The sequence below is a fragment of the Pogoniulus pusillus genome, chromosome 3 (assembly GCF_015220805.1).
Source record: "Pogoniulus pusillus isolate bPogPus1 chromosome 3, bPogPus1.pri, whole genome shotgun sequence".
Classification (NCBI taxonomy): domain Eukaryota; kingdom Metazoa; phylum Chordata; class Aves; order Piciformes; family Lybiidae; genus Pogoniulus; species Pogoniulus pusillus.
This window is the reverse complement of record NC_087266.1, coordinates 33,331,830-33,346,083: the sequence shown is the minus strand read 5'-3', so window position 1 is coordinate 33,346,083 and position 14,254 is coordinate 33,331,830. Positions and strand designations below refer to the sequence as shown.

General features: G+C 39.7%; 1 protein-coding gene across 1 annotated transcript in view; it reads right to left on the bottom strand.

Moving 5' to 3' along the window:
* DIS3 (DIS3 homolog, exosome endoribonuclease and 3'-5' exoribonuclease) overlaps positions 1-14,254 on the bottom strand; it is a 31,546-nt gene that overhangs the window by 14,284 nt on the left and 3,008 nt on the right. Inside the window, exons 3-15 of the mRNA XM_064174124.1 lie at positions 13,222-13,415; positions 13,033-13,106; positions 11,792-11,959; positions 10,755-10,913; positions 8,709-8,822; positions 8,478-8,615; positions 7,513-7,659; positions 6,297-6,413; positions 4,822-4,923; positions 3,258-3,322; positions 3,083-3,167; positions 1,980-2,107; positions 1,430-1,516 (exon numbers count right to left, since the gene is read on the bottom strand). Coding sequence (XP_064030194.1) covers positions 1,430-1,516; positions 1,980-2,107; positions 3,083-3,167; positions 3,258-3,322; positions 4,822-4,923; positions 6,297-6,413; positions 7,513-7,659; positions 8,478-8,615; positions 8,709-8,822; positions 10,755-10,913; positions 11,792-11,959; positions 13,033-13,106; positions 13,222-13,415 — 1,578 coding nt within the window. The remainder of the gene's footprint in view (positions 1-1,429; positions 1,517-1,979; positions 2,108-3,082; positions 3,168-3,257; positions 3,323-4,821; positions 4,924-6,296; positions 6,414-7,512; positions 7,660-8,477; positions 8,616-8,708; positions 8,823-10,754; positions 10,914-11,791; positions 11,960-13,032; positions 13,107-13,221; positions 13,416-14,254) is intronic.

Sequence of the window (14,254 nt, the reverse complement as noted above, 5' to 3'; positions counted from 1 at the left end):
CTGTATCTAAAACACTCTTTAAAAGACCGATAGCTAAGCCTCCCAATTTCTTTCTTAATGGTACAACTCAAATATTGTGTATATGAAGTTTGAAAGCTCCATGTTGCACACCATAATGTCATAATAGTATACCTAAAAGCAGACTTCAGCACTTCTGAAACTAAGTTGTAGTATCAGAGAAAGTATCTTCAGAAACTGAATCAGTAGCTGCCTTTTTAGCACTCACTACTCTACTGTCTTTTAGGGTTTCACTGATCCACAACTCCATGTTCCATTTTCTCTCCATGATTAATACCAGTAACAAAGCACCACAGAATCATAGAATCAGTCAGGGTTGGCACCACAAGGATCATCTAGTTCAAGCCCCTGCCATGGGCACAGACACCCTGGCCACAGCCTCATCCAGCCTGGCCTTAAACACCTCCAGCAATGAGGCCTCAACCACCTCCCTGGGCAACCCATTCCAGGCTCTCACCACTCTCATGCTCAACAACTTCCTTCTCACTTCCATTCTGAATCTCTCCACTTCCGGCTTTATTCCATTCCCCCCAGTCCTGTCACTCCCTGACAGCCTAAAAAGTCCCTCCCCAGCCTTTTTGTAGGTCCTCTTAGATACTGATGGGCCACAAGAAGGTGATCTTGGATCCTCCTCTTCTGCAGACTGAACAGCCCCAACTCTTTCAGTCTGTCCTCACAGCAGAGCTGCTCCAAGCCCTCTGAGCATCCTTGTGGCCCTTCTCTGGACACACTCCAGCACCTCCACATCCCTCTTGTAATGGGGGCTCCAGAACTGGATGCAGTAATCCAGGTGGAGTCTCACCAGAGTGGAGTAGAGGGGAAAAATCATCTCCCTCACCCTGCTGGCCACACTTCTCCTGATGCAGCCCAGGCTCTGGTTGGCCCTCTGAGCTGCAAGTGCACACAGCTGGCTCATGTTGAGCTTCTCGTGCACGAGCACCCCTAAGTCCCTCTCCTCAGGGCTGCTCTCCAGCCACTCACTGCCCAGCCTGGATTTGTCCTTGGGATTGCCTTGACCCACAAAGAAAGGGTTGTAGAAATGAGACCACAGTGCTTCATTAAATCAGTAGCAAAGACCAATTAAAGCAGTTTACACATGAAAGATGCAGTTCAAAACTTGCTTCCTAAACAGTGCAGTAAAAATTTTCTTTTCTGTATTAGCCCGCCCAGCAAAGTTGTGGATGCCTTGGAAGTGTCCAAGACCAGGCTTGATGGTGCTCTGAGCAACTAGATCTAGTGAAAAATGTCCCTATCCACCTCAGAGAAAATTGTTAAAGATACTTTCCAATTATATGGCTGTCCTGCAGAATTACAGGAACTTTGTACACTATTAACTAAATGTTGCTACTTAAATAATCTTCAATTCCATCCCTTCCCTGAATTAACTAATTGAGAAAAATAAATCATGTACTTGAGTTCCTTAGTCTGCAGATCGATGGGATCATGAGTTTCACTGTCCATGTGAAAACGGACCTCTGGGGAGGAAAGTGTCAAGGCTCTGGAAGAAAGAAAGCGACACTGATGAATCATGGTAAAGCAGACACAGCAGCTAACTTGCAAGCTTGTACACAACACTTAGTTTTAAATTACAGTTTCACGATGAACCTATGGGAAATTTAAAATTGCACCAATTAAAATCAGAGTTGAGGAATTAATAGTCAAACTAGCAGCAGTGATAATGCTAACAGATATCAACAGTAGCTCCTAAAATTTCAAGTTCTGTTCCTCTGGCTGTGTTTTTGTAATGAGTGTAAGAGATTGAACTTGTGAAGGAAAATTAATAACTCAAATTTGTTTTTTTTTTGGAAATGAAGATAGGCTTTTTTATGCAAAATCAAATGGCAGAAGACTTAACTTTCAAAGGATTTTCACTGGAAAAATGGACATGGGGGACCATTATACAGTTTGACAGCAAAAAAAATACCCAGGAAAAAATCCAAGAACATCAGTACACAATTTACCCCTTATCAATTCTTTTCTTCTTCAGTATTTTAGCTAATTTGTTTAGCCCCCGTAGGCTGGTAGTAATATCGTCATTCATAGTGGCTGAATCAATTCTCATCTGCGCTTCAGCATACGTAAGAGAAGCCTTGAAGAGGTAAAAACCAACACATCATGATACATAATTGAACACTGAAAAGAAAAACAGAACCTCTAGTTGGCTGTTAAAGCTGGTCCACAACAATACAAAGGATAACAGACAAAACAAGAATCATAGAATCAACCAGGTTTGAAGAAATCTCCAAGATCATTCAGTCCAACCTAGCACCCAGCCCTAGCCAGTCAATTAAACCATGGCACTAAGCGCCTCAGCCAGGCTTTTCTTGAACACCTCCAAGCACGGTGACTCCCTGGGCAGCCCATTCCAATGCCAATCACTCTCTCTGTCAAGAATTTCCTCCTAACATCCAGCCTAACCTCCCCTGCCACAACTTGACACTGTGTCCCCTTGTTCTGTTGCTGGTTGCCTGGCAGAAGAGACCAACCCCCACCAGGCTACAACCTCCCTTCAAGCAGTTGCAGACAGCAACGAGGTCTGCCCTGAGCCTCCTCTTCTCCAGGCTAACACTCCCAGCTCCCTCAGCCTTTCCTCTTAGGGTTTGTGTTCCCGGCCTTTCACCAGCTTTGTTGTCCTTCTCTGGACACGTTCCAAGTTTACAAGGTAGATCTATGAGAAATACTACTAAATTAACAGTGTTTTTTTTAATGCTGATCACAGAAGTATTTTACTCATTAGAGGACTAATTATCAGAAATAAACACCAACAGACTCCACTAAATTTAACTGAAACTTCTGGCTAGCTAGTGTATATACCAACCACGTCCAGTATCTATATCAACAAGTTTATACTTTTTAAATGAAGTATCAGAACAAAACAACTGCACAAAAACCACTGCAGCACTACAGGTTTAAAAGAATTAAAAAATAAAAGTTCAATCCTAAGTAAATATAAAATCAATAAAGGCAAAGAAGAACACTTTATTATTGAGTCTATTGATCACTGTTTTTACAAGAAAGCTTTCTAGCTTTTTTTCTGAGGTATAACAACATTTAAGTGACTAACCTTGGAATTAATAATACTCTTGGTAAATCTGGTTTTTAGGATCTCAGCCTTGTGGTTCATTTCCCATATACATGAAAATGCAAGCCTAAGAAAGGGAAAAATAATCTGTTAAAATCCAGATATAAACCTCTGGCAATACCTTGTTAAGATCAAAGTATGAACCATATACTTATACCTGTCCACATTAGATCTCAGGGAGCACAAATTGGAACTAAGTAACTCTGGAACCATATCAATCCTCTGCAAATTAAAGAAAAACAGTTATGACTACTTATTTTAATTACTCAATATTTTAGTATATTAAAAGCTTGGCAAGAATAATTAATTTTTATTTGTGTTCTGAGAAAGCTTAAGGTTTCTGAAGTAGCTTACTCTCTTCCATCAGAGGAAATTAATTTTACAATCCATTTTTAATCACCGGGTTTTTAGTAACAGTTATTTCCGGGTAGAAATTGTGGTCTGAGAGAAATAAACTGAGTAAGAGTACAGCTGTAATGATTACAAATCATAGGAAACAACAAATATTTAGCCATCAAAAGAAAAAACAATGGGAAAAAAAGCAAAACCAGGCTAATTTGACAACTTTGGATTGGTATTAAAACAATTATTTGACAATGATGTATTATTAACATTTCAAAAAGTTGCTGAAAGGGATATTCTATAGAGAATGCATTTAAAATGAAAACTAAAAAATCCCTCTTGTTATGCACTCAAGCACCTTCATTTCAGTAGCCTGACCACACTGAGGGCAGCTCAAAAGAATCTACTTTTTTCCATAGATATACAATCATAAAATCAACCAGGATGGAAGAGACCTCCAAGATCATCCAGTCCAACCTAGCACCCAGCCCTCTCCAATCAACTACACCATGGCACTAAGTGCCTCAGCCAGGCTTTGCTTGAACACCTCCAGGAACAGCAACTCCTCCATCTCCCTGGGCAGCCCATTCCAATGCCGATCACTCTCACTGTGAAAAACTTCCTCCTCACAGCCAACTTAGACCTCCCTGAGAATAACTTGAGACTGTATCCCCTTCTGCTGCTGGTTGCCTCGCAGAAGAGACCAACCCCCACCAGGCTACAGCTTCCCTTCAGGTAGTTGTAGACAGCAATAAGGTCTGCCCTGAGCCTCCTCTTCTCCAGGCTGCACACTCCAGGCCAGCTCCCTCAGCCTCTCCTCATTGGACTGTGTTCTAGTCCTCTCACCAACTTTGTCACCCCTCTCTGGACACATTCCAGTATCTCAACATCTCTCTTGAATTGAGGAGCCCAGAACTGGACACAACACCCAAGGTGTGGTCTGACCAGTGCTGAGTACAGGGGAAGAATAACTTCCCTTGTCGTACTGGCCACACTGTTCCTGATCCAGGCCAGAATGCCACTGGCTCTCCTGACACACTGCTGGATCATGTTCAGATACTGTTTACCAGTACCCCCCCAGTCCCTTTCTTCCTGGCTGCTCCCCAGCCACTCTGTCCTGCTGCATGATCTCATTTTTTGTTTGAGGTTTTCTGCAAGAACTGCTATTTGAGTCTTTCCCACCAAACATTGGCCTTTCTAACGGAATGGAAGCCATAGCAGAAATGCTACACATAAAAAAAAAATCAAATAGATTTAAGTTCAGAAGAAAACAGTGAAACTTAGTAGATATATATTTACTCTCAAGAATTAAATTAGGAAAGCAATTGCAAATCCAACTGCTTATCTATACAAGAAGTTTTTATACAGAAAACAATTACTTTTTCACAGAGATAGACAGTAGTTCCTCTTTTTGCTGATTCCTCATCCAAAGCATTTCCTGGGCGAATAAAATGGCTGACATCAGCAATATGTACACCAACCTAAAAAACACACATGAGATTATGCATCTTAAGGAATAGTTTTCAACATGAAAGAAATTTTCTCACCATTCCCTGTTCCCTTCATCAGCTCCTATATTCAGCAATACAAATAGTTAAAACCTAGCACGTTGGTATGTGAAAAAACGAGCAGTTGCAGTAATTATAGAAAATAAGTGAATGCTGTAGGTTTAGTGGAAAGTTCTATTTGTTACCAGTGAAACTCTTCTTGCCTGGTGTGATGATTTGGGCATTACCCACCGCTCCACTTAAGAAAATCACCCAGAATAGACTCAGATGGCTGGAAATCAAGGAATGAAGCTGTATTTACAGCTTAGCACAATATACAAGCAGATATACACAAATATGTACAGTTATATGCCAATTAAAAGTAACACAGAAATACAATTCCCCTCCCAGAAACAGAGTCCTCAGGAGGGCTCCTGACCCAAACTCCCTCCCCACTCCCTCTTTACTTCCCTCCAGAAATAACCAGACCAACGCACATGTATCTCACATGATAAACCTGGAGATCTGAGATGTCAAAAAGACAACAGGGAGGTTAGAGGAAAAGGGGTTAGGTGGATTACAGAGTTAAAGGCAGAGTCAGCCAGAGACCAGACCACCAGAAAGAAGGCACAGCCTGAAGTGAGAGCTGAGCAGTGTGTGCATGAGAAGTGAGTGTCTCATCTATATTCTGACTAGCTGCGTTTTTCAGCAGAAGAATGGTGATATAGGTTACTGTTGAGTTTTTTCTCTCTTCTTACAGCTAAGGATTTAATTTCTCTCAGTAAAAATTAGCCTCAAACCAGCACACCTGGGGGCTCAAAAATACTCTTTAATTTTCTTCAAGGCTCACTGCAAATTTGCTTTTGTTTTTCTGTTTGCTGGACCCTCCCTTTTGGCATGGTCTGCTATTACAATTAGAAATTAATTTTCAACAAAGAAAACCTGACTAAATCAGATGTAAGAAAGTAGAGAGCAAGTGTTTAGCCTGTAGCTTTTCAGTGACTTCTTTTTTAATAAAATAATCCTTCCTTAGGCATTAGAGAAGTAGCTTCGCATTTTCTAATGATATTTTCTTACCGTAGCTGTTCATACTCAACTACAGAAATTGAGTTCATTTCTCATGCCAAATGAGCAGAAAGCAGGATGAATTCAAAAGATTTTAAATTCTCATTGCTGACACTGATACAATGCAAAGCAACTCCCTTTCTTTATCATCATCTTGCAGTTGCCTGAACATTTATTTATTTACTTTTTCCTTTATTATACAAACAGTGCAGTAATGAGCAAGTTTCAGATCCACTCTAAAAGAAATTAATTACTGGATTGAAGAAAGAAAAACAAACTCAAACCAAAACAAATAACAGTACCTCTATATTTCCATTTTCCAGTTCTCTACAATGTAATGCATCATCTATGTCCGTGCAGCCAGGAGGATCAACACTACAAACACACAGATGCCTTAAGTCTTCCCTACATTTCATATCCTGAAAAAAAGACAGTTGTTTTCAAGAAATCTTCCATTACCAAAATAAAAATTATCATTTGAGAAAGGCACTTAGAATTACAGAATCAACCAGGTTGGAAGATACCTCCAAGATCAGCCAGCCCAACCTAGCACACAGCCCTGGCCAGTCAACTACACCATGGGACTAAGTGCCTCAGCCAGGCTTTGCTTCAGCACCTCCAGGGACAGCGACTCCACCACCTCCCTGGGCAGCCCATTCCAATGCCAATCACTCTCTCTGGCAACAACTTCCTCCTACCATCCAGCCTAGACCTCCCCCAGCACAATTTGAGTCTGCATCCCCTTGTTCTGTTGCTGCTTGTCTGGCAGAAGAGACCAACCCCACCTGGCTACAGCCTCCCTTTAGGTAGTTCTAGATAGCAATGAGGTCACCTCTGAGGCTCCTCTTCTCCAGGCCAAACACGCCCAGCTCCCTCTACCTCTCCTCACAGGGCTGTGCTCCAGGCCTCTCACCAGCTTTGTTGCCCTTCTCTGGCGTGTTCCAGTATCTCAATATCTCTCTTGAATTGAGGAGTTCAGACCTGGACACAGGACTCAAGGTGTGGCTTGACCAGTGTTGAGTACAAGGGAAGAAAAACTTCCCTCATCCTACCGGCCACACTGTTTTTTTCAAAGCAACCACACACTTTCAGAATGTCTTGTTTTGTTTGTTTTAGGACAAGATATGCAGCCATACTTATTTATAAGACCAAGACAGATATGCTGAAAGAAGCTCATGTACTGTGTTTTTTTCTGTGTTACAGCAATTAGAAAGACAGAAAATTTAAGATCAAAATTATTTCATGATCTAACAATTAGTAGGACAAGGAATCAATATTTTTTAAAGTAAAATTTTGACTGATATCCAGCCAAACAAATTTATGATGTGACAGTTCTGAACTAACTTCAGTTTTCTAAGGCCTTGTTTCCATTGGAAAACTAGTAGGATGTATACCCTAAGACAAAATGATTTCAGATAATTCTCCTGTATCTTTAGTGCACTGGGATATCCAAGAAAGTCACAGTTTGATTTGAAGGAGAAGGCACAGTAATTATTACAACAATTAAAAAATTATTACCTGTTCTGTAATGCTCCATGGCATTTTTGGTAGAAAACTAAGGACATTCTGGGAAAAAGGCTGATGAGGCACATCATGTTCAAGCAGAAGAACTTCTGTCTCTGTCTCCTTATCTCCAGCATTTCCCAAGCTCTTTACAAAATGACCCTGACAAACAACAGACATACTTACGGATATACACGCATGCATCAAGCAATGTTGTCTGCTCAAAGGCAAGTATTTGAGACCCTTATCTCAGAAGTTACTAGAACATTAAACTATGCAGAGGAAGCAATCTTCTCAGCTTTCTGAGCTCTGAGAGAGAAATGTAATTTCAAACATTTAATAGATTCATTGAATAAGTCTGAACTTGCACTTCTTCCTTCCTTTCCTGGTTGCCTGGGAGGAGACCAACCTCCACTGGGCTACAGCCTCCCTTCAGGTAGTTGTGGACAGCAACGAGGTCTGCCCTGAGCCTCTTCTCCAGGCTGCACACCCCCAGCTTCCTCAGCCTCTCCTCACAGGGCTGTGCTCCAGGCCTCTCACCAGCTTCATCGCCCTTCTCTAGACACATTCTAGTGTCTCAACATCTCTCTTGAATTGAGGAGTCCAGAATTGGACACAGCACTCAAGGTGTGACCTGACTAGTGCTGAGTACAGGGGAAGAATAATCTCCCTTGTCCTACTGGCCACACTGTTCCAGATCCGGCCAGGATGCCATTTGCTCTCCTGACACACTGCTGGCTCATGTTCAGCTACTACATACCAGTATCCCTTGGTCCCGTTCTTCCTGGCTACTCTACAGCCACGCTGTCCTGCTGCATGATCTTAACTTTTGATTGAGATTTTCTGCAAGAACTGCTATTTGAGTCTTTCCCACCAAACTCAGACCTTTCTAAAGGAATGGAAGCCATAGCAGAAATGCTACACATTAAAAAAAAAAAAATCAAATAGATTTAAGTTCAGAAGAAAACACTGAAACTTACATTAGGATATCTGGAGTTCCTGGGCCAACCATCAATAGCAACAATTATTCTTTGTCCTTCCAATGTATCTGCTTGTCTTGTTTCTATTCGAATGCGAGGAATTCTGCGATCAGCCGGTGTAAACAAATGGCGCCTGGCCTGTTAACAGCCACAAAGAGGAGCAAGCAATTTCTGATTAAAAGAAAGGGGAGGAAAATATCGGCTCTTACATTAATTTGATTATTTCCTTACCTCTTTGATTTCTGATTTGGAAAGCATGCCACAAAACGGTCTCCAGTTTCGCTTTATAATGCCCACTACTTTTCCAGTAGGTCTCCGCATGTCCTTATTAACAGCAGACTTCAGCTAGTAGAAAACACAAGTGTCAAAAATGCAATACTGCCTGAACTCATGGTAACATGTATCTCAAACCTTGGCAGTAACTATGTTACTATAATGCCATAAATTCCTCTAGGATTTCCTATGTAGAACTATGCCTCCCTGCGCTCTGCATGTCTTGTAGTATTTTAGTATCTTTAGTATGTGAAATGATTACTTTGTTTTTTGTTTGGTTGGGTTTTGCTGTTCTTTTGTTTTTAATGAATATCACTTCAGGAGAACAATGAACAGCAGAAAAAGACTGAAGAAACACTATCTTGTTCCACTGCCTATGCTTACTAGAAAGAACTACCTCAATTTACTTTTTTACCAAGCTATTGTGCTAGTTTGAAGCTAGCTAGAATATTTTGGTGAGAAGAACAAGATTTTAGGCTGTGAAAAGGAAACAATGTTGATGTCTACTGCAGTCATAGGCTTGCTGAGATGCATAAAAACAAGAACACAAATGTAGATAGATAAGGGAGTTTTGCTCTCTGGCTTTGGGCTGTAGGTCTGGTTGATTCTTTGATTCTATCATTCTCTCTCTCTCTCTAACCTAACTTGCTGTCAGACTAATCTGTCCGCTTCCTAACCCCACTGGCCGATCCTCCAAACTCACCTTGAATGTAAGGCAAAGTCTGGGATAATGTAGAAGGTTGGGAAGAAGGTGGAAGGGTGGTTGGGAGCCCCTCCTGGGGACTCAGGTTTCTGGAAGGGCTGCTGTATTTCTGTATTACTTTTTAACTTGTGTATTTCTGTCTAAATACCTGCTTGTATATTTGTGCTAAGCTGTAAATATAAAACTCCATTTTTTAATTGCCAGTGGCTGAGTCTAGTTTGGGTGATTTTTCTTAAGTGTGGGGGTGTGATGGTTTGGGTGTTCCCCGCCCCCCCCACACTTTAGAAATCACCCAGACTAGTCTCAGCTGGCTCTGGGAATATAAATGAAGCTATTTATTTGCAGCTAGCACAAGATACAAGCAGATATTTACAGTATATACAAGGCAAAAGGTAATACAGAAACACAATGGCCCTCCCAGAAACCTGAGTCCCCAGGAGGGGCTCTCAACCACCCTCTGCACCTTCCCCCTGCCCCTCTCAACCTTACCCCAGTCCTAAAGAAGAATAGAGGTTCATCCAAGAGGTTACGAAGCAAAGGTGAGTGGAAGGTGAGGTTAGGGAGATGCAGCTCAGTCAGCAGCCAGAACGAGAGTGCCACAAAATGGTGAGAGTGTTATCTAATGTTTACTTTCTTCTTCAGCAAGACTCTGAGGGGAGTAGACATCACCATTGTTTTTCTTTCACAGCCTATGATCTACTTTTTCTCACCAAAACATTCTACCCTGCTTCAAACTAGCACAGGGCGGGTGGCTAACACCCAAACCATCACAGCTATCATCATAACTTTCAGGAGTCCCTTTATTTTTCTTGAAAATTCTCCAGCAATTCTAAACACAATAATAATAAAAAAACATTCTCAGGGAATTCACACTTTATAGAAGTGCAAAAATTTGTTTGACAGGGTAAATGTGTGCCCTGTATGCACACTGAGTTATTTTACAAGTGGTTCCAAATGCATGCATTGCTTGTAAGAGTTGACTGCCACTGTGATACAGCATCATCTGCTCCCACTTCAGCAAATCCTAATCTGCACACCAGCACACAGCTTTACACTATTACCTGACTACTACTCAGTAACTTTCAGATTAAGTTTAATGAAGTAGGGATCCACATTTTATATAAAAGCATGTATTTAATGCAACTGTAGGAGTACAATTAAGTTTTATAATTTCATCATTGACAACAGCTCTTTGGAGTTTGTGTAAAAAAACATATAAATCCAAAGCTTAACACTGTCAGACACACTCAACTCCTTACATAAATTAAGAAAGATAAAGCAAAAAAATACTTATTTCATACAATGTTTTCTTTCTCCTCTTCAATGTCATCTTCATTCTGGCCATCATCTTGCAAGACCACTGAGGATGGTGCCACCCACTCATCTTTTGCCAACAGCTCCACAGCTACAATATCTTCATGAACTGCTCGGTTTAAATGTTTCAGTCCCTGTATAATTATCTAGATGTTTTTAGAAAACAAAGTGAAAATGCATATATTCATAATGGCAGTAACAGAAGACACAAATCAAAACAGTCTAACTGAAGAGTATAGATGTATACTCCGCACTCTAAAGAACATTTTAAGGGATGTTTGTGACACGTTTTCCCCCACCTCTGCCTAGGTTTCTCTCAGTAATTATATTACTTCAGGATTCCAATATAAAAATACCATTTGCTTTCTCAAGATTTTGCTTAAATCAGACAATCCTTCTATTTTTGCAGGCTAGCAGACTACACATATTACAAAATAGGAACAGAAGAATCAGAGACAGAGAAACATCTCTAGCTGCCACTGCAGAGAGGGAGGTCACAACTGCCGCTGCTCGGAAACAGCATCTGTACGATTGTGCCAACAGAGAAGCATGCAGGCAGAGAGATGGATTATCTGCTTAGAAGGATACAGTCCGTCTACTCATCATCAACCATGAAAATAGGGGGGAAATCAAGCAGGATAGCCCCACATGGGCTCACCACAGTTGTTTTCAACATCCTCTCACAAACTTGTTTCTGCTTTTCACCATATTTCAAACTTTTTTTTTAAGTGCTATATTAGAGTAAACTGAAAAGCTACTAAGATTCAGCTCTATTTTACACTTTATACTTTGATAATTTCAAACACATTATTCTCTTTTCAAAAAGAGCACAGCCATTATTTCAGTAATATACATCCATGCAAATAAATTAACAAGAAAAAGCATAAGAAAAAACACAGAACAGGAAAGAAATTACTGCAATGCTCCACTTCAACACGTGGCAATACGAATGAAATAAACTTGAAGTAATTTATTACTGAGACTAGTGAAAGTTCACAGGATGAAGGGAAAATAACACACTCACCTCTTTGTTTTCCTCTGCATCTCCATGAACCCAAACAGTAGCTTCAAGATAATTGTCTCTGCTTGCCCTGTAAGTACCTTGGAGGTAAACACCAGATTTTATTCCTTGCTGCAATTTGCTAAGAGGAATATGTTCTGGGAAAATTATTTTTCCACTTTCTATTTCTTTCTTTAAAGAAAAAAAAAAGAAAAGGAGGAAAATGTCAGTCTTTTGTATTCATGATCACTTCAAAACCAAGCTCAGAAACACGGCATTCAAACTAACTCCAAAATTTTAACTACACATACATATGAACATTCATAATAACAAAAAGCTACTGCCAAATAGTATTTTTTTGCTAAGGAAGCATAAAAAGCATAAAGAACAGAGAAATGTGAAGATTTATTTATTTTCTTCTTTGCCTGCAGTTATTTACAAAGATACTGCACAAGCAACATACACTTTTATGTTGATTTGGATACACTGACTAAACTTCCTGAAGCAAATATTAGCATAGTGCTACATAGTAAAAAGGCACACGGTTTAAGCAGATACTGTAAGCGATGCAAAACATGATGAGAATACATTACTGTGGTTAAGTGGAGCAGTCAGATAACTACTTAAAACTGAATAAAAGTATGGCTAACTGCTGCAAAGATCAGCTGACCCTTCCACTTCCTTCCCACTTCATTCTTCTAGAACTTTGATGAAATTAACCTTCATATTTTTGATGGAGTTAGTTTTACGCTGTATCAGTCTTGTGTGAAAATATAAGTCTTGATTCCGATAAATACAAAGCAAAAGGAAACAGAAAAGGATGTGGCTCATCTCTGAGCTGCAAACTGCACTTATGACAACTTAACTGACCACAGAAGAAAATATTATTGATCAATAAATTAAAGTAAATTTTCAAATAACAGACAAGATCTGAATGGTTTGCTATAAACACCTTTGTAGTTTTCCATTTCTCTCCATTATTTCTAATATTTATATTCTTTATTCAGGTCAGTTATCTAAAGCAATTACTTTTTTACAATTAACTAGGTACCTACGAATAAGTAAGTATATAATCTGCAGTTGTACTAGCTGCAATATTTCCTTTCTTCTTTACAGTGGTCAGTAAGCTATATCGCCAAAATGGTAATAAAGTCCAGAGTCTTAACATTCTAAATTGATGCTAGGAGACTGACCCACAGTGTCCAACAATGCAGTGCAAACAACTTTTGGTTTAATTTCTTCTATAAAAGAAAATATAAACATACCCCTTCATCAGATACACAAGCAAGGCGATCTACAAGATCAGGATGAGCTGTCAAGCTTTTTATATACTCCTCACCTACAAAAGCACACATGTAAACATTTATACAAGAGCTGCATGGAATTTAGATACAAAGAGACTGCTAAGACAGTTTCCTAAGCAGTAAATTTCAAGTCCATGCCACTTCACTTACATGTATAAGCAATTATGCCTTCCTCTAGAGCTTTCTCCTTATTACTTCTGTCATTTGTTAAAAAGATGACTTGAATCTTCTTCTCATCCTCTATTTCCTTCAAGTGTTCATTATACCATTTTACGGCCACCCGGATAGCTCTGTCATTCCGGTCGTTAGAAGATTCTCCTTGCTTTTGCTCTATGTACGTTTCTCTAGACAAGTAAGATTGGAAAGAGAAAAAAAAAAGTAAACAAACTAAAACAAATTCCAACACTTACACAATATTTTCAGACAGACAACATCAAGACTTGAAGCTGAAAGAACCATTGCTCTACCTACCAATTCTTCTAACACATGTAACACTCTCTAGGCCATTGAGGGGTCAGGAGACAGAAAGTCAAGGAAAACCAGGAAGGAAGTGTTAACGTCTAGTACAACCTTCTCACTGATAATTGAGGTTAAAAGTATGGATTCAAGATTCCTAGAAGTTTCATGTAATGGAAACTATTTGTGTGCAGAAATAAAGCCAAATAAATTGCATCATCATAATTTCTTAAGAGTTTTCTGTCACTAACTGACTAAGAGATTTTCAAATACTTCTATAGACTGAGCTGGCCATACAAATAAGCATTGAAATGTGTTTAAAAGGGACACTAAAAATGTAAAATCAGTATTCCATTGCTCAAGTTAACAATTTTGTCTGTAAACCTCTTTTGATATTCTAATCACCTTTTCATTTTACATATATATATATATATGTTTATATATATAAGCTTGTACTAAGGATAAACTAGAAAAGCTTCTGGAACATGCAACTACTTCCCAAATGTGATGGTTTGGGTGTTCCCCGCCCCCCACACTTTGGAAATCACTTAGACTAGTCTCAGACGGCTCTGGAAATTGAATGAAGCTTTATATTTACAGCTCGGCACAATATACAGGCAGGTATTTACAACAGATATAGTTATATATAGAAATATACAAGTTAAAAGGTAATACAGAAACACAACAGCCCTCCCAGAAACCTGAGTCCCTAGGAGGGGCTCCCAAC